The sequence below is a fragment of the Mesoplodon densirostris genome, chromosome X (assembly GCF_025265405.1).
Source record: "Mesoplodon densirostris isolate mMesDen1 chromosome X, mMesDen1 primary haplotype, whole genome shotgun sequence".
Lineage (NCBI taxonomy): Eukaryota > Metazoa > Chordata > Mammalia > Artiodactyla > Ziphiidae > Mesoplodon > Mesoplodon densirostris.
The window spans coordinates 116,560,599-116,578,398 of record NC_082681.1 but is presented as its reverse complement, the minus strand read 5'-3'; the positions used below and the strand labels follow the sequence as shown (position 1 = coordinate 116,578,398).

General features: G+C 41.5%; 1 protein-coding gene across 2 annotated transcripts in view; it reads left to right on the top strand.

The window, feature by feature from the left end:
- The window catches only part of POLA1 (DNA polymerase alpha 1, catalytic subunit), a 300,188-nt gene that overhangs the window by 245,736 nt on the left and 36,652 nt on the right, over nucleotides 1-17,800 (top strand). The window contains exon 37 of one of the 2 annotated variants that reach the window (XM_060087248.1): nucleotides 7,312-7,382. The exons of the other annotated variant lie outside the window; for it this stretch is intronic. Coding sequence (XP_059943231.1) covers nucleotides 7,312-7,367 — 56 coding nt within the window. The 3' untranslated portion in view covers nucleotides 7,368-7,382. Of the gene's footprint in view, nucleotides 1-7,311; nucleotides 7,383-17,800 lie in introns of those variants that run through there. 2 annotated transcript variants of the gene reach the window in all.

Here is a 17,800-nt window from a genome sequence, read left to right as displayed (position 1 = left end):
TATTCTTTTCCTCTTGGGAATCTTTGCTCATTTACTTAGGCCAGAATTTAATGTCTCCGTCATTTCTTATTTGCCTTAACTTTGCATGATAGTGTTTCTTTTCAGAAATGTTTATGCTCCTTTTATGTTTATGAGAGACAGCACTTGCCTCTCATGCATCTTCTTCATCTTGTTTTTGGTGGTTGTTGTTGTTGTTTTTACCAATTGCATGTGCCATATCTGAATAGCCTCTAATGGTTAAAAGTTAAGTGTTTTTGCTTAGTCCTCACCTTTCCGATTACAGTGCAGATTTAATTTTTAACCTGACATAATGTTTAAACTGACTGGGTTTTTTGGTTTGGTTTTGATTTGCTTTGCTTTCTTGCTTTTCATAGAAATTGGCATATGTTTTCATTATCCTCTGTAATTCTTTAAATTTTTCATAATTCTCTAAGGGCGTCAGCCGTAACTTTTGAAGTTTTTGTCCCTGTGGTATCTCCAGTTACTCAGTAGCCCCAGGCCCAGATGTGGTGTTGATTTGCACATGATTAGTCAGTGTCCATTTATTATTTTATGCTGCTGCACTATCATGTCCATATAATAAATACTACCTCTCATACAGGAAGAAAACCCATCATCAATTTGACTCGTTCTTAGAGTAGTTCTTTTTATAGTTGTCATGAATTTATTCAGACCCATCAGTATTCTCTTACCTTGTGGCCAACGGGACAGTAACTAGACGGAATTAGTAGTCTGTCATGGAGTTCAATTGAATTAACATTGATTGCATTCTCCCCATATAAAGGCCCTGGGAAACCTGTTAGCCTTAGCACTGTCCCTTAGAGCTTAAGGCTTAAATCAGCTGTGCTCACGAAAAGATAGGTTTGCAGACTAATTTTAGACACTGGTCTACTTTTCTTGTTTTAAGAAATTATTATAAAACCCAACTCAGAAATAAGATCACCAAACCAGGTCTGTGTGTAAGTCTGGTTTTATCTGTTTCTCCTTGCTTCACACCCCACCCCCCAAAATTCATTTAATGAGTGTTTGCTGAGTCTCTGCCTTGTGTGATATGTAAAGGGCCCAAGTATAACCAAGACCTGGGTCCTGTTTTAGAGGTGGTAATATTTCTGATTATTTTCTTATTCACGAATTCACCCTATAAGCACCTAATTTTTTTTTTTTTTTTTTTTTTGCGGTGCGCGGACCTCTCACTGCCGTGGCCTCTCCCGCTGCGGAGCACAGGCTCTGGACGCGCAGGCCCAGCGGCCATGGCCCATGGGCCCAGCCGCTCCATGGCATGTGGGATCCTCCCGGACCGGGGCACGAACCCACGTCCCCTGCATTGGCAGGCGGACTCCCAACCACTGCACCACCAGGGAAGCCCCAGCACCTACTTTTTATAGGACTTTATATTTTATGGAGAACATTCACATCTATTATCTTTTACATTTCCCATTAGATAAAATAGTTGACATTTTTTCAGATGAAAAAACAACCTGAAAGAGATGTAACGACCCTCATGAGGTAGCAAAGCTGCGTGGTGTGAGAGCCCAGCCTTGTTTCCACTGTTTCACAGCTGCCCTGCTCTTAATCTAGAAGGGAAACTTCGGCCTGAAGGCAAATAACTCTAACACAAGGGGATGGCATGAAGTGCTGTGGGATCTCTGCATTTAGCTCCGGGAAGGATTCCCAGTTGGAGATGGAACCTGAATTGGGCCTTGAAGAAAAGATGAGATTTTTTTTTTCTTTTTTTTTTTTTTTTTTGCGGTATGCGGGCTTCTCACTGTTGTGGCCTCTCCCATTGCGGAGCACAGGCTCCAGACGTGCAGGCTCAGCGGCCATGGCTCACGGGCCTAGCCGCTCTGCGGCATGTGGGATCTTCCCGGACCGGGGCACGAACCCGTGTCCCCTGCATCGGCAGGCGGACTCTCAACCACTGCGCCACCAGGGAAGCCCCAAAGATGAGATTTTAATCGGCACAGACGCTGGCGTGAAGTTTGAGACTAAATTTTGTCTTTCCCACTATTCTTTAAATGCTGTATTGCTGATCTAGCTTTTATAAATCAAAGAACCTCATTTGACAAATGCATGATGATTTTTAAGACACGTTTGAATTGGAGGTTTAGTCAAAAAGCACTTATTAAGAGGGTAGTCTATGCGAAGCTTTAAACCCAAAACTGGAAGCTGGAAAACTGTTCGCTCTTCACTCCACACTGTAACCAGTGGTGCTGCTTTGAAAGAAGTTGATTCCATCCTGCAAGATACATCTGTCAGAAGTGTATCAAAGTGTTTTCCTATCTTAAATAATTTAACTCAGATATAATAATGTAAGTATTTTGACATGAAAACGTTACATACTGTGATATATCCACTTATCTTAAAACAGACATCTTTAACTTTAAAAGAAAGAAGTATGGTAAGACAAAACAAAACAGAAATAGGAATTAAAAGAGATGAATGACAGACAGAGTTAGTTTTATTTAGAAGATAAAAATAAAATCCTATTAGCATTATGACCAGAGAATGTAAAAATGTTTTACTTGAAGCATGATTAATTTTTTAAACTATCATCATGATGGAAGTTTAGACATACGTAGGACCTGTTTATGGAGTAAATGTTTACTGCTAAAATTATCCCTGTTTTATTGGTATATTATGTATTGTCTTGCCCCCCAAAGAGTAGATGCTAAAAGTCAGTGAAATCCAAGATAAAAGGGAGGGTCTAAATCGAGCCTGTTTTCAGGAAATTATCCAACAGAGCACACATTGGTCTCTCTTAGTAAAGGCTTTATCACTTTTAACAAATGTGCCACAGGAAATTTATTAGTATGCTACAAAGAAATTTTCAAAATAATTAAGGCTAAACTACACTTGTCAAAATAAATGAATGAAATACAATTTTGAATCATCTTTCTTCACTTATTGCTCATTTGCATAATTCAGTAACTTACACAGGAGTCTTTCAGTTATTGGTGTGAATTAGCAAGGTTCTGCTATTCCTTGTTGTAGGAGCGGGAATTATGCTACCATGTAATTAGCTATTCCAGACATGGACTAACGGGAAATACCAAAGGGCACAGCAAAATCTAAAGAGACAAGGCAGGGAATCTGAAGACAAGAGACAATCAAAGACACCCAACAAACTCAAGCTGGTAGACCACAGGGAATTTTGAATGAAGCCTCTTAATTTATTTTGAGAATAAGGAATCAGTAGTATGAGAGAAATCTCAACAAGATTAGCTGACTAAGCCTACTTAAAAAAAAATCTCTATAGTGCATGGTGTGCCAGGTTAACCACTCCTGTTTGTTAGTCTGTATACAGCTCAACAAATAGCCGGCAAAGCCTTTCATGAGTATATAGTGGCTTTCCATTGAGGTTTTCACTCTTTGAAGGAGGTCGTTTATACCAATGAGATCTGTAGATGCAAATTGCTTTCGCTATATGTGAGGGGTCATTCCTTTCACAGCAGACTTGCTCATCTCTTTTATAGAGGTTTTGTTATTTTTCTACTGCTCCCAAAGGAATGATGGGAATCACGCCCCCCCCCAACCCCCCATCTAACTTAGCATCCAAATCTTTTCCTCCCAGCTCTGTGAAACTTTTGTGTGCTGATCTTTGGGAACAAAACAAGCTGTTGGCAGCAGCCCTTAGCGCTGAATCAGGAAACTTTTTTCCTTCTTTCAACCTGAAATATCATTTTTAGATTTGCCTCTCTTTTTCACCTAATTCTTTTTTTAAAAATAAATTTATTTATTTTATTTATTTATTTTTGGCTGCATTGGGTCTCCGTTGCTGCGTGCGGGTTTTCTCTAGTTGCGGCAAGCAGGGGCTACTCTTCGTTGCGATGTGTGAGCCTCTCACTGCGGTGGCTTCTCTTGTTGCGGAGCACGGGCTCTAGGCACGCGGGCTTCAGTAGTTGTGGTACACGGGCTTAGTTGCTCCGTGGCATGTGGGATCTTCCCTGACCAGGGCTCAAACCCATGTCCCCTGGATTGGCAGGTGGATTCCTAACCATTGTGCCACCAGGGAAGCCCTCACCTAATTCTAAGAGAATTTCTTGCTCATTGCAGCAGTGTGTCACTGTAACATGCTAGGGCATGTGGGAAATTCTTGGAAGCAGTGTCCTGAAAATGTCATTTTTAGTTTGGCTCCCAGATGATGTAAGCTCATTGGAACTAGAGGAGCAGAGAAGTGAAGGGATCTATTTTAAGGGTTAGCTATGGAAACCTAACTTCTGATCCCATTACTGAAGTGGAGGGAAAGATAACACTTGTCTTTTTCCTAAGCTTTTAAGAATCATACAGACAATCATAGGTTTTAGTCTATAATGTTCAGGAATCTTAGGGAGAAGGGTTTCAGGCACACTGTGGGAGCACTCTGTAAATATTTGTCCTTCCTTCCTTCCTCCCTCCCTCCCTCCCTCCCTCTAGCATTTTTTGAGCACCAAGGGCACTGACCTAGGCTCCTGAAAGGCAGTATAAGGTAATGATTAAAAGCCTGCTCTCTGGAGCCAGAATGGCCAGTTCAAGTTTTGGCTTTCCACCTCTTGCTAGATAAGTAACTTTGGGGCATGTGACTTACCCCGTGCACCTTCCCTGTACAGCTGGGAGGAATATAGGGCCTGCCTCGTAGGGTTCAAATTAAATGGGATAATATTGAAGCAGGGTGATACGTAAAATGCCTAGAATAGTGCCAGGCACGTAGTAAACATGCAATAAATGTCAGTTGGTTTTATTATTTCGGAGAATAACACTTTATCCAAACCACTGTGATAGTCCTTAGTATTACTGTTACTCTGAGTTGGTTTCTGTCACCTCTCATTGACCATGTTTTCTGTTTATATTTGTATTCCCAGCATCTGGCACAACACTGCAACTGGATGGTTGCAGTATGAAAAAGGCATGGTTCCTACTCTCAAGGAGCTTAAAATCAATCGTGATAACTGTCATTTAATTCTGTCAGTACTAATAGGAGAGGTTGAAACACAAATAATCCACAAATCATTTTCATGTTGTTTACGTATGTCCCTTATTGGTAATAACTGTTGCCTGTTTCCTAGGGAGGGTAAAAAATAGTTGTACTTGTGTGCAGAAATTTGGCCAAACCCAAGTTCCCTAATCACATACTTTAGCCCATTACTTCTTAACAACCAGGGTGTATCTTTTACACTTTTTAAAATGACAGGTGCCCAGATGCCACCGCCAGGTATCTGGTTCAGTAGGCCTGGGGTGGGGTCCCAGTGACTGTGTATTTTAAAAATCTCCACAGTGACTCTGATGCACACCTGTAGTATTGAGAATCTCAGAGTTAGTGAAACTCTTCAAACTTTAATATTGCTTCATGTCAAATATGCATTAAGTATGACTTAGATATAGAAAGGGAGATTGGTATCTAGATAACAATTTAGATAGACAGTAGAAAGGAAAATGAAGTCAAACACATGAATTATTTCTTCGATAAGGGAATCATTTATGGTGCTGTGTGAGCTAATATAGCATTCAAGAATAAAGCGAAGGGGCTTCCCTGGTGGCGCAGTGGTTGAGAGTCCGCCTGCCAATGCAGGGGACACGGGTTCGTGCCCCGGTCCGGGAAGATCCCATGTGCCGCAGAGCAGCTGGGTCCGTGAGCCATGGCCGCTGAGCCTGCGCTCCGCAACGGGAGAGGCCACAGCAGTGAGAGGCCCGCGTGCCGCAAAAAAAAAAAAAGAAAAGAAAAAAGAATAAAGCGAAGGAGAAAAAATGGGCTAGGGAAAAGTAAGCTGGAAGAAACTGGTTTTTGGTAACGAGAGAGGATGAAATAAATGCATTTCAGCAAAATTGGCAAGAAGAGCACTTGTTATTTTCAAGATTAACATCATGAAAGTAGGAAAGGGCCACCGTGGAGGATGGGGAATCCTCAAAGAGACTAGACGGGTGACTGGGAAGTATCGAGGTAGCAGCTATCCCAACCCTGGCGTTTAAGCGTCTACACAGTTGAGATTTCTGGGACCTTTTCCACCTCCTGTAGTCTTCTCCTTACCTCTGGGCCCAGCTGGCAGGGTGTGGGGTGGGCCCCCAGTGGCTGTGTATTTTACAAAGCTCCTCTGTCCTAGGAGATCAGCCCTTTGCAGTTTCACATTGCTGCCTGTCACCCAAAGGAGGTGGGACCAGGGGGTAGTCCTGGAGGCATTGGACGGACATGTCTGGGCACCACAGTCATAGTTGGGCTTACCTTGGGTCTCCAGGCAGGACAAATAGCTTGGTTAGCCCCATTTCCCAGCATTGGGGTCTTGGAGCTAGAAAAGAGTCCCCGATCAGCCTTACCTCAGGCTGTAGGTTTCAGGTTACCCCCCCTTTGCCTAGAAGGATTGAGCCAGCACCTCCGGGGCACCTGCAGATTAGACCCCTCCCTGGGCTGCCTCCCCTGCGCATGAGTTTCCCCTGCCTGCGTCGCCCACCCCAATCCCATCTCTCCCTGGTGGTATTCTGTTTATCCTTTAAGGCCTCCCAGCTAAAAATGATCTCTTTGTCCTCCAAACTCACGCAGCTCTTAAGCACTGCCCCTCATGCATTATAACTCTTTGAGGATGGGGACCATTCTTGAGATGTTATTGTGTTTCTGGTGGCAACTTACACCTGATAGGCACCTAATAAATTGTGAAGTTGTTTTCTACAATACTTTAGCGTGGAAGCATAATACTTTGTTTCTTATAGAATACGTTAATGTTTATAGCATACTTTTCTAACTCCCTCTTCTCTTCTCTCTTTGCCATCGTACCCTCCAACTGTATGATAAAACTTTTTCCGTCCGTGTATATCTATACATTCATCAGACATTTAGCCCATGCCCTCTCCTCACTCCACATGGACTTGATTTCCCACCCAAATCTACCTACTTTCTGATAATTCCTGATAGAGTTGGGCTGTGATTCCATGTACCTCAGGAGATGGCATAAATTCCAGGCTAGAAATTTCTTTGTTCGAACCTTTAGGTTATATAAGTCAAATGGACGCCCTACTCTATTAGTAGAATGAATCAAAAAGTCCAGAAATGGACTTCACATGAGGACCATCTCTGCCCGGACCCACTCCTTGCCCTCCAGAACCTGTATATAGATCATAGCAGCTGGCCATTTTGCTTGTGGGTTTTTCTAGTGGTTCACAGCTCTAGCTCTTTAATGACCTTGCCATCTTTGAATTTCTCGGAGCACTCAAAATTTGTTATTTGGTTTTACCAATTTTTATGATATCTCGGTATGCCTGGAGGCCATCTCTGGACAGCTGCCTGAAGGTGGGGAGATGGGGGTGGCTGAGAGGCTTGTAGTCTGCTCTGTTCTTGTCTCTCTGCAGGACCCTCGCTGGAGCGGCAGGCAGGCACACATCCTAATGGCACTGTTGGTTTGTAAACACTACTGTTATTAATAGGCTGGGGAGGAGGGAGGATGTAGTAAGCCCACATGAAACGTGGAGATAACCTATGTCTTGGGTGTAGCCTTCAGGACACACTATAACAGAGTAATCATTGCACAGTATAATTGCAAGAGAATGAACAAGTTAGAAAATCTATTCCTGATTTGCCACTGACTCACTTTGTGGCATGGGCAAACCATTATTACTCTTTGATTTAGTTGTCTTATTTGTTCAAAGAAGGAAAAATAACATGTGTTTAAGAAGAGTAATTCCCCTGGAAGGAGGTCTGTAAATGCAAAATACTATTGTTCTTTTTATTATTATTATTAGTGTTCTGGTATGATTTAGTTTTATGCCGTGTAGTCCACAGATGTTTCAGTGGTTCTCATTGATGAATTACAAAATACTTCTATGTCATTCTGTTTCATCACAGTGATAACAATTTAGCACATCTTTGTTTTAACCCCAAAGTATATATCCAAAATAGATCTCATTAATAAAATACAATTACCAAATTAAATATATCTATACTACTTTCTTTTTTTTTTTTTAACCTCCTTTAAAACATGGTTACTGGGGCTTCCCTGGTGACGCAGTGGTTGAGAGTCTGCCTGCCGATGCAGCGGACATGGGTTCGTGCCCCTGTCTGGAAGGATCCCACATGCCACGGAGCGGCTGGGCCCGTGAGCCATGGCCGCTGAGCCTGCGCGTCCGGAGCCTGTGCTCCGCAACGGGAGAGGCCACAACAGTGAGAGGCCCGCGTACCGCAAAAAAAAAAAATAAACATGGTTACCAACAACTACTAAGTAAGACCTTTAATTACTGCCAATCTTCTCTTGAAAGTAACGGTGCTTATCTTGAGTACTTCGAACTGTAAGTGGTATTCAGTACACAGTGGGGTTGTAATGCGATTATGAAGTGTACCAAGTTAGTGATAAATAAGCATGCTAAACCATATATTTGTATTAGAAACAATATTTGAATTATCAACTGAATAAAAAGGCTGCAACTGCTGGTTCCTTGGGGTGGGTATATGATAACAATAAAATATAGTTAAGTACACTTGGAATAAAAAATTGTGTATGCTTCCATATACAGTACAGAAAGAAACCTTTTTAAATTTAATGGGCTTTTGAGTGTGCAGTATTTAAATTACTGGGAGAATTAAAAGATTTGCTTTGCTTTCTGGCAGTAAGCTTTCCAAATTAGGAATTTTTTTTAATATCTCAACTCATTCATCAGTAGAGACCTATGGCTTTTATATAAAGCATTATAGTTCTTTCCCAGATTTCCAGTAATTTTCCAGTGGAGTAGCAATGTAAAAAGAAAAATATTTTCTTTAATTACAGTAAAATGTGTAATTTTCTGTATCAGTTTCTTTTTTTCTTCTTTTCTGGGAATTTGGTTCAAGAGGACATAAATTCTTTATTTTCTGAATTTGGGTCATTTATTATCTTAAAGCATTTAAAGTCCATGTGTGTTTTTTAAGTGTTATATTTTAGTAACCTAGAAATAACTTTAATACTGGGGAGTGGTAATCTGTATAAAATAACACTGTGAATTTCATTTCTGTTTCACCATGAGGTACAGTGAGGAATAAATTGTGAGCATTTGTTTGTAAGAGTGTCCTGAGGCATGGGACCATGAATGGAGAAGGAAGTGTAGCTGCCATGTGAAACCAGAGGTCACAGAGTAGCAGCTGTGGGCCGCATATGACCTCTAAGTATGTTTAAATTTGCCTGAAGAATATTTACTATTTTTAATTAGTTGCTAATATTTTTTTAAACTGGAGATTTAATATAAAAAGCCAAATTTCTGGGTTTCTTTCAAAAATCAGTGTCTGGCTACATTAGGTCAGCTTTCCTGAATGGCAGCAATTGGCTGGAGCCAAGTAGCAGCTAAAGCAGTTGACACAGAGCTTGAGTTCTCCAGTTTGCCAGCCACTGCCCTACTGCAGCCCCCTTCGTTCATTTCTCTTACTCATGTGGCTACTTTAGGCATTTGTTTGCTAAAAATATATGGAAGTGTGCTTTCTTCTTTTTTTTTTTTTTTAACCAAAAAAAAAAAAAAAGGAGGAGGAAGGGAAGGGGCCATAGCCATAAAAGTTGGGATTTAAACAGTAAAAAATATCCAACTCACATTAAAAACACAAAAAAGATGAAAGTCACCTTCATAAAGTACAAATCACATAAAAATATACAACTTCCTAGTAGCTAACCTTTTTTATGGCAACTCTGATCCTCGCAGCATCCCAGGGAGTTAAGCTAACAATTACATACTACTCAATCCACCAAGGAGAAAACCAAGTATTAATGAAGCTCATTAATTTGTCCGGGTTCACAGGTGATAAGTGGAGTAGCTGAGGTATGACCCAGCTTCTACAGACCCAGTCTGTAGTAGCGCTGGGCAGTAGAATTTTTTGCAGTGACAGAAATGTTCTGTATCTGTGCTGTCCGCTGCGGTAACCTCTAGCCACATGTGGCTGTTGAAAACTTGAATGTGGCTAGTGTGACCGAGGAACTGAATTTTTAATTATTTAAATTGAAATAGTCACATGTGGTTAGTGACTGCCTTGTTGGGCAGTGCAGGAATCTAGAGCTCTTTTTTTTTTTCTTCACCACATGGTCTCTGTATTGAACAGTCTTACACTGTTTAATAAAATTCATCAAAAGGTTTCTGTAAGGTTTTCTCAAGTTACTTACCCAGTGGCAAGTATCCATTCTGCCAGGAGTTTAAGGTACATTGAATATTTTCTGTATCTGCATAGATTTCTCTGCATGAAGGCTTCATCATACACAGTAGTGTTCTTTGTAACAAAGTTGGAGGTCCTAGTGGTAAGGTTCATATATACAGAATCTCCCAACATTCCTAGCCCAGGTAAAGAACATAATTGGAGGGGGCTTCCCTGGTGGCACAGTGGTTGAGAGTCCGCCTGCCGATGCAGGGGACACGGGTTCGTGCCCCGGTCCGGGAAGATCCCGCATGCCGCGGAGCGGCTGGGCCCATGAACCATGGCTGCTGAGCCTGCGCGTCCAGAGCCTGTCTCCTCAACGGGAGAGGCCGCAGCAGTGAGAGGCCCGCGTACCAGGGGGAAAAAAACAAAAGACCATAATTGGAGGTATGTTTTGACATCGGAAATGTATAAATGACCAGGACAGTCTACTTCCCTAGTCTTTTTTTATGATCAAGGATACTAGGTCTGTTACAGAATCATGAAAGAAAATGAACAATCTTTGATGGTTAGCTGGTTTGAATTGGGTCACAGTGACTTTTAGAAAGGTGGCCATTAGCTAACCTCTCTGTCAATAAACATATATCATTAAATCTAAAATGGCATCGAGGGGCTTCCCTGGTGGCGCAGTGGTTAAGAATCCACCTGCCAATTCAGGGGACATGGGTTCGAGCCCTGGTGTGGGAAGATCCCACATGCCACGGAGCAACTAAGCCCATGTGCCACAACTACCGAGCCTGCGCTCTAGAGCCCACGAGCCACAACTGCTGAGCCCACACCACAGCTGTTGAAGCCCACGTGCCTAGAGCCCGTGCTCCGCAACAAGAGAAGCCACCGCAATGAGTAGCCCGCTCCCCGCAACGAAGAGTAGCCCTCACTCGCCACAACTAGAGAAAGCCTGCACGCGGCAACAAAGACCCAATGCAGCCAAATATAAATAAATAAAATTTAAAAATAATAAATAAAATGGCATCGATTTAGGACAAATCCTGATTTCGAAGATGTTAAAACATGGGGGAGGGGATTCATCTTAGAATTGGTGAAATATAGTTTGTCAATGGGCTTCATCTCGGTTTGGTCAGCCTATAACCAGGGACAGCATTGAGATGCATATGTCAACTTTGCCCTGTGGTTAATTAAACCCTTCACTTGGGCTGTCCCCTTGCACACTACCTTATGTTGGTCCTGACTAATTAACAAAGACTTTCAGGTGGTTAGGAGTGGGTTTAAGCTCTTGCTCAGTAACAATTTGATCACTATATCCACTTTCTTTAAAAATCCCCCCGCCCCATAAATGCAGCCGAAGATGTTTTGGTATCATAAATAGTACCAGAACAAGCTTAACCAATCACCTTCTAGCACAGGGGCAACTCTGTAGCACTCCTTTTCAGAATACCACATGCTGTAATTCATATTATCACATTAGCTATCCAAACGCACCATTTGTTTTTAAATACTGGAGTGTTTACCTGAAAATTTCCTCTTTTCATCTTCCTGCCCCACTTCACTGATACAGTCACTGCAGTGACAAGTTTATTTATGTGCCTTAATATCGTCACTTTATGTTATTTTTTTTTTTTTTTTTTTTTTTTTTTTTGTTTGTTTGTTTTTTTTTTTGCTGTACGCGGGCCTCTCACTGCTGTGGCCTCTCCCGTTGCGGAGCACAGGCTCCGGACACACAGGCCCCGCGGCCATGGCTCGCGGGCCCAGCCGCTCCGCGGCATGTGGGATCCTCCGGGATCGGGGCACGAACCCGTGTCCCCTGCATCGGCAGGCGGACTCTCAACCACTGCGCCACCAGGGAGGCCCAATGTTATTTTTAAAGTATATTCATATGTCTCCATGACAGTGTTCTTGAGCATCTTAAGATATTAGTTATTATGGAGTAGGTTCATATTATTCATTTTTCATGATGCTCTCTCGAGTCTTGCCTTTATTCAGACTTTGAAATATTTCAGCACTTCTAAACTCCTGCCTTAACATTTCTGTACCAGTCTTACTCTAGAAACTGAGCATGTCCTACTGAAACCTTAACAGCTCTTATAAGAAATTTGGGAGTTTGAATCAACAAAAACAGAAGCATTTCTTGCCCACAAAGGAGTCTGACACCTAATGGTTACCATTTCATACACTGCTCTGAAGAGTTCCCAGATACAAGCCATTCATAGTTCACACGTACAAAATTCATGCATGAGTTAGTGAATATCATTCATTATGTACTAACAAGGAATCCTAAGTGCTTTGGTAAATGTATTCTTTTGAACCATATAAAACTGCTGATGTTTGACCACTTTTGACCTACCAAAAAAAGCAACCTCACATGATCCATTCTAATACAGGTTCAGACCAGACTAGTTTATATAAACCACTTTCTCTACTTTTGCTATTTTCTCTTTTTATTTTTTTCAATTAGTACTTTTAACACAACAACCTTCTCCTTGCTACTACCCTTTTGTGTTTCTCAATTAATAATATTTTTTCTAGTGCTCTTCCCTTCTCAAATAATTCCCCAAACCAAGTCTCAGAATTACTGGCACAAAGAGGTCTGGTTACATAGTACCTCCAGGATGCAATCAGTACTTAACTGCTTCAAGTGTTTGACCCATTTAGAGAATTTCATTACCCTAAAGGGTTGGTGTCATTGAATATGTTTACTGCCCAATAAGCCACCATAGTTCCTTCCTTCTCAAATGAAAAAAGCAGAAGGAAAAAGGCTACTTTTTTTTTTTTTTTTTTGGTGGTACGCGGGCCTCTCACTGCTGTGGCCTCTCCCGTTGCGGAGCACAGGCTCCGGACGCACAGGCTCAGCGGCCATGGCTCACGGGCCCAGCCACTCCGCAGCATGTGGGATCTTTCTGGACCGGGGCCCAAACCCATGTCCCCTGCATTAGCAGGTGCACTCTCAACCACTGCGCCACCAGGGAAGCCCCAATGCTACATTTTTGTTCAGTGCTGATAGAGGCCATGCTGTGGGATATCTTTGTTATGACATGATTTGGCTAAAGCATCTCTGGAGAATAAAATTAACAAGTATCCTTTGTTACATTCACCTTTTATTCAACTGAATGTAAATTAATAAATCACTGTAGTTTTTGAATAGTATTTTGTCTTTGGGTCTTTGTCTCAAAAAAGAAATGGGATGTATATCTTATTAGAAGTTTATTAGAGACATCAACCATCAGTTGGTCTGAAACTCTAGAAATTGTACGTTCATATTTCTATCCATTTGTATTTGCAGTTTCCTAGTTTCCAGGGGTATATAATGACTGTTCATATTTTCAAACTCAACCGTATTTTTGTTATTATTAATTTGCTGTTTTTATTTAAAGAGGATTTGTCAGTAGTAGTTTGTAATGTCAAATAAATAAAAAATAAAAATATTTAAATCCCTTATTGAACAGTTCGACTCTTTACATGTGGTTATGCTACTCTTTGCAATAATCTGCTAGATAGATGTTCTTTTCCCCGTTTTACAGATGTGAAGCGGAGGTCAGCCTAAGTTATTTTCTTGGACAGTAATCTAAATCTAGTACAGTTCCATAATTGAAACGGAGGCGAGCAGACTCCAAAGACTTTAACCCCAGCCCCCAGCTCACCCTTCCTCTATGGCATCCTTCCTAGTGATTTTAAAAGAAATCCTTAAACATCTATATCACTGCAGTGCCTCTCATCATGTATATTACTGTCCTATTTTTTTTATGAGTTAGGTTTTTTTTTTTTGCTATTTATTTTTGGGTTTTTTTTTAACATCTTTATTGGAGTATAATTGCTTTACAATGGTGTGTTAGTTTCTGCTGTATAACAAAGTGAATCAGCTATACATATACAGATATCCCCATATCTCCTCCCTCTTGTGTCTCCCTCCCACCCTGCCTATCCCACCCCTCTAGGTGGTCACAAAGCACCGAACTGATCTCCCTGTGCTATGCGGCTGCTTCCCACAAGCTATCTATTTTACATTTGGTAGTGTATATATGTCCATGCCACTCTCTCACTTCGTCCCAGCTTACCCTTCCACCTCCCGGTGTCCTATGAGTTAGTTTTTAATTTAAGAAATATTTACTGATGGCCTGCTGTGCACCAGGCATAGCCAAGGTGTCTGTTCTCATGGCACATTCTACAGGAGAGAGACAAACACAATAATTTCAGACAATAACAATCCCTCCTGGGACAGTAAAACTGGGGGAGTGGTTTGATGGAAGTGGGTAGGATGTTCTTTTCAAGGAGGTGGCCTGAGTGACAAGAAACCAGCCATAGGACTCAGTCTGCAGGCAGGATATTCTAGGCCAAGGGCAAGGGGAAAGAGCCTGGGGCTGGAACATCTTTCATCTGCAAGGGGGCAGGTGCGGCTGGAGGACAGCCAGCGAGGGGGAAGTAATAGGAGATGAAGCTGGAGAGATAGGCAGGGGCTAGGTCCCGGGTCAGGGGTGTGAATATTATCCTTAATACAGCAGGAAGCTCTTCAACACTTTAAATAAGGGAGTGGCGTGATCTGATTTATGACTTGTACAGTGCTGCCTACTGTTTGGTGAGTGACACTAGACTGTATTTCCACTGTGGGAGCCTTTAGGAAGCCCCCCTCTACCAAGTGTCCAGTTCCTGGAAACACCCCATGTTTTTCTTCTAGAAATGACGCATGCAGGCCCGGAGGAAAATGCTAAAGCCTTGAAAATTGTGTATTAGGGAGAGTGTGAAGAGCATCACAACTTTAAAAGGTGACTGGGCTCACCAGCCTCATTCCTATCTCTCCATGGTGCTTGTTGCAGGCTCTGCTAAGCAGCTGCTAGGGACCTAAAGACCTAGAGTAGTTAAATTTGTAAGCCGTGTTGCCTCACACTTATAAGAGAGATGGAGATCAAGAATTGTGTTCGTATACATATTCTTGCTAGATGGTAATAATCAGTGCTAGAGAACTTTCTGCATTGATTCCAAGTGCCCTGTTGTTTCTAAGTGTCAGTAATAAGACCTTTTGATTTGGGGGTTTTTTCTTTTTTTTTTTTTGGATACAGTTGAAATATGTTATTGACTGAAAAAAGTAAATATACCTTTCACTTAAATATTATATCTTTCGAACTTTTGAATATGAGGATTGAAATTTCTGATGAGCAAAGAATTGTGTGTGGGATTGTTTTCAATTACTGTTTTTTAAAAAATACATTAAGGACTTCTGGTGATAGTAGAAAATATTAATTCCTTTGAAAACCTGGCCGTGTAGCTAGATCCACATTTGCTTTTCTGTGTTTTTGTGAACAACTGATCAAATTAGATTCGTCACTCTTGGCTTGTGGTGATTTGAAATTGAAATGGAATATATTAAAGCAGCCAACCACACTGATTACATTGCAAGCCTCATTTAATTTCATACATTCACACATTACAGTGAAAGGCGGATTTTTTTAATGCATGATTGTGACTGTACCTTGAGCAGCTCCAAAGGTCATCTGTAATGGGCGCATAATTTGTTAGTGTTAGATATCTGATTTATGGTAGGTGTTCCTCAGCGTGATTTGTACGAGTAGCAAATATGGCGAGCATCACAAGTCAAATCTGTAAGAAGTTCAGCGTGTCACATTTGGTGGTATTGTCTTATTCTTCATTGGTCAGTAGACCACAGTAGATCACGGAATAGCTGTCATCCTCAACTAGAGAAAGTGCCAGAACTTCGCCCCTGTCGCACAGGGGTTAAATGAGCTATTCTTCTTAAGAGAGCAGGCTGGCCCAGGTGAAGGTGATCAGAGTATTACCAGCTCAGCTAACAGCACTTGCTCACTTGGCTACTTGAGCCTTAGTCCCCAAAAAAGGCTATAAAAGGACTTTTTCAGTTTCATAAGAGCAAGAACATTTGTGAGTTTGCTTTTTTTTCTATCAGTTTTACTAACTTCATTTACTCTGTGCCTTCCTGTGTGACAGGCACTGTGGGGAGACCCCACCCCCCCAGAGATCCAGAGCGTGATTAGTACCCAGTCTCTGCCTTCAGGAAGAACATGAGCAGATACAGCCGTTTGTCCCACTGCAGAGATGGCATTAACCCTGTCAGCGACTCAGGAGCACGGCTGGCACTGGCGGCTCCCATTGTCCCTAATGTGGTCGTATTTGGGGTTAGCACTGCACGGGGAGAAAAAGTTCGCATGTGCTTTATGGGAACTCAGCTGCTTTGTTTGAGAACCAGGCTGTGGAGTTGCCTTTTATTTTGTTTACGATGGTGGAGACTTGTTCGTTTGATCTGATATTCCTCACAGTTTAGGGTTTGCTCAGGATGCGTAGATTTGTTTTTGTTGACTTTGATCAATGTTTGTTATTTTTCAGCTTTCAATACAAAAGGCACCTAAACCATTTTTAAAGCTGAATTATTGAAAGTTCTGAATGGGGGTGGGGGGTGGGACTAAAACAGAAATATCCTACCTAACCCCTACTGGAGGGGTTACTTTTAAAACTTTCTTTTTCACCTCACATATTTGGGAGGGGGAGAATATTTAAGTTCTATTCACTTAGTTAATTTTAATTATGCAATACAGTGTTATCAACTGTAGTCACTATGTTTGACATCAGATCCTCAGAATTTACTTACCTTATAGCTGAAAGTTTGTACCCTTTGACTAATCTCTCCCTATTTCCCCCAGGCCCTGACAACCACTTTTCTAATCTCTGTTTCTATGAGATTGACACTTTTTTTTTTTAAGATTCCACTTATAAGTGATACTGAGCAGTATTTGTTTTTCTCTGGCTGGCTTATTTCATTTAGCATAATGCCCGCAAGGTTTATCCACGTTTTTGCAAATGGCAGGATTTCCTTCTTTCTCGTGGCTGAATAATATACACACCACATTTTCTTTATCCATTCATCTGTTGATGGACACTCAGGTTATTTCTGTATCTCAGCTATTGTGAACAATAAAAATTTTTTAAACTATAACTCAAGATTTCCTAGGAAAGTAATTCCATTATTAGAAACAAAGTAGACTTTTTAGACTAGTGTAGGGAAAGAAAGAAAAATCGAAGGGTGATTTTAAAAGAGCAGTGTTCCCAATCTGCATTCTATGTAATTCCAGTCCAGTAGAATTCCTGGGTTCCCTGACCACAGAATTTTTGAAACTGCTACACTCTATATCCCTTATCCCTTTGTGGTTTTCAGTGTATACTGGCATATTTAAGGCTCAAAGATGTCCTTCAATGGGGAAATCTGTTTTATTTTGTTTTAAGCCAGCTCTCCCCATATTTATCTGGTTGCAGAACATAGTTTGGGAAATAGCAGAATAGAATTTTAGCAATTATTCATTCTCTTTTACTTTCAAGAAATAGGTAGTAGAAGTTCAGCCCATACTGTCTCCTGACCTAATTTACAAAAAATTTTTTGAACACGTGTTATGTGCTTAGCCATCATGAGAGATGGAAAGTAAGTGTCCATGTGATCGTGACCGAACACTCTAATTGGTGCAGTGTGCTCACCACCGTGAAACAGCAGAGACCTGTGTGGAGAAGCGCCTTGCACAGCAGCCAAGCAGCTCTGAAGTCCAGGGTTCTGGTGGCCTGGAAATGTTTATAAAAAGCCAAAAAGTAGGAGAGGACTAAGAATATAGGCAGAAAAAGAAGGAAAGGAGGAGAGAAGCAAGTAGCAGCCATGAATTAGGATAAATAGTAGTGATGGGATTGGAGCTAAGGAAGAGAGCTGGCGAAGAAGAGACCAGCTTCTGGTTGGGA